Source organism: Micropterus dolomieu, linkage group LG06 (assembly GCF_021292245.1).
Source record: "Micropterus dolomieu isolate WLL.071019.BEF.003 ecotype Adirondacks linkage group LG06, ASM2129224v1, whole genome shotgun sequence".
Taxonomy (NCBI): Eukaryota; Metazoa; Chordata; class Actinopteri; order Centrarchiformes; family Centrarchidae; genus Micropterus; species Micropterus dolomieu.
In genome coordinates, this window is record NC_060155.1 from 20457402 (window position 1) to 20459241 (window position 1840).

The 1840-nt window shown below is 43.6% G+C and overlaps 1 protein-coding gene across 1 annotated transcript in view; it reads left to right on the forward strand.

Moving 5' to 3' along the window:
* The window catches only part of LOC123972571 (mitochondrial fission factor homolog A-like), an 11370-nt gene that overhangs the window by 6987 nt on the left and 2543 nt on the right, over window positions 1-1840 (forward strand). The window contains 1 exon segment of the mRNA XM_046052100.1: window positions 1223-1408. Within this exon segment, the coding sequence (XP_045908056.1) occupies window positions 1223-1408 (186 nt within the window).

Sequence of the window (1840 nt, forward strand, 5' to 3'; positions counted from 1 at the left end):
CGAGGCCTGTTCTGAGTGGAATCTGTCATGTTGAACCGCTGTATGGGCTTGGCCATTCTGCTGCAGCTCTGTTTCAGGGTTTTTGCAATCTTCTTATAGCCTAGGCCAGAGTGTTCTTTGTCATGAGGTGCCTTGTTGAACTTCCACTGACCACTAGGAGGTAGTGTGTGAGCGATAACACCAAATTGGGGCGGCTGTGGCTCAGGAGGTAGAGCGGGTTGGCCGTTAATCGGAAGGTCGGCGGTTCAATCCCTGGCTCCCCCTGGTTGCGTGTCGAAGTGTCCTTGGGCAAGATACTGAACCCCGATTTGCCCCTGGCGGCTGTTCCGCCAGTGTATGAGTGTGTGTGACTGGTGAATGCAGATGTAGTGTAAAAGCGCTTTGAGTGGTCGAAAAGGCTAGAAAGGCGCTATACAAGTACGGAGCATTTACATTGCATTTACATTTACCAAATTTAACACGCCTACTCGCCATTCACACCTGAGACATTGTTAACACTAACAAGTCACATGACACCGGGGGAGGAAAATGGCTAATTGGGCCCAATTAGGACATTTTCACTTAGGGGTGTACTCACTTTTGTCGCCAGCGGTTTAGACATGAATGGCTGTGTGATGTTATTTTGAGGGGACAGCAAATTTACACTGTTATACAAGCTGTACACTCACTACTTTACTTTGTAGCAAAGTGTCATTTCTTCAGTGTTGTCACATGAAAATTTAATCAAATATTTACAAAAATGTGAAGGGTGTACTCACTTTTGTGAGATACTGTAAATAATTGTAGCAGGGCTCAACAACAACGATTGCCTGATTGCCCAGGGCAAGTAAAATGCCATGTCGAGCTAGTAAATCTAGCCACCCATTCGCCTTGCATATGCGCAGTACTGATGGGCAGCGGATAAAGACAAAATTTATGAGTTGAAGCACAAGCGAGAATTTCAGTTATCTCAAATTTAAACATTAACTTTTGTGTTATTTGATAACTGCTAGTAAATAAAACAATTTGTACTGGGGCAAGTAAAAATTGACGTTGATCCCAGTATAGGTGAAAAATTAAGTGCCTATATAAACACTTTATAGTTGAAATACCTGTTACAACACCGCTTGACTGCTGTTGCCTTAACATTCTGAATTTGTTATCTCTTATTCTTATTTCTCTTGGTTTGTTTAAAAAAATATCTTATTTCTTTACTGTTTCTCCCCACTTACCTCTTGGCCAGTGTAACCCCTTCCCCTTCTGCCCTACCAGTCCGCTTGTGTCCCCCCCTCTGTTCCCCTGAGGATGCAAACATCAACCTGTTCACCGCTGCAGGGCTCCTGTCTTATATCCAGTCAACAACGCGGCGGGCTTACCAGCAGGTCCTGGAAGTGCTGGACGACAGCCATCGCAGGTGATTGTATTCACTGTATTTACAAAGTTCCTCAACAAACAACTGGTCCTGGTGGAAGAAAACTTACGAAATTTCATAGAAAAGAAAGAAACCTTTCTCACAGCAGTGTAACCTTTTTTTTAGAAAAGCTCCTGAGGTGAAGAGCTATAATGGAGAAGAAAGTTATGGAGTGTGGAGTTTCTAAATCAAAAGGAGATAGCAGCTGTGAGACATCAAAACAGGAGAAAAATGTCTGGACGTAGTAAAGTAATGCGCGTGAAAATTGTGCTGGGGTGATCTATTTTACAGAAAGTCACATTATAAAGCCATTAATGTTGTTTCCCAGCTTCAACCTCCATCATCCCCGCTGTGAACATAATGAGGCCGTGGTCCGTGTGGAGCCGGGACGTGTTTTGTAGTTGATACAGTTGTTGGTAAAGAAGGGATGATTGGTTGTTTTGACTCGAG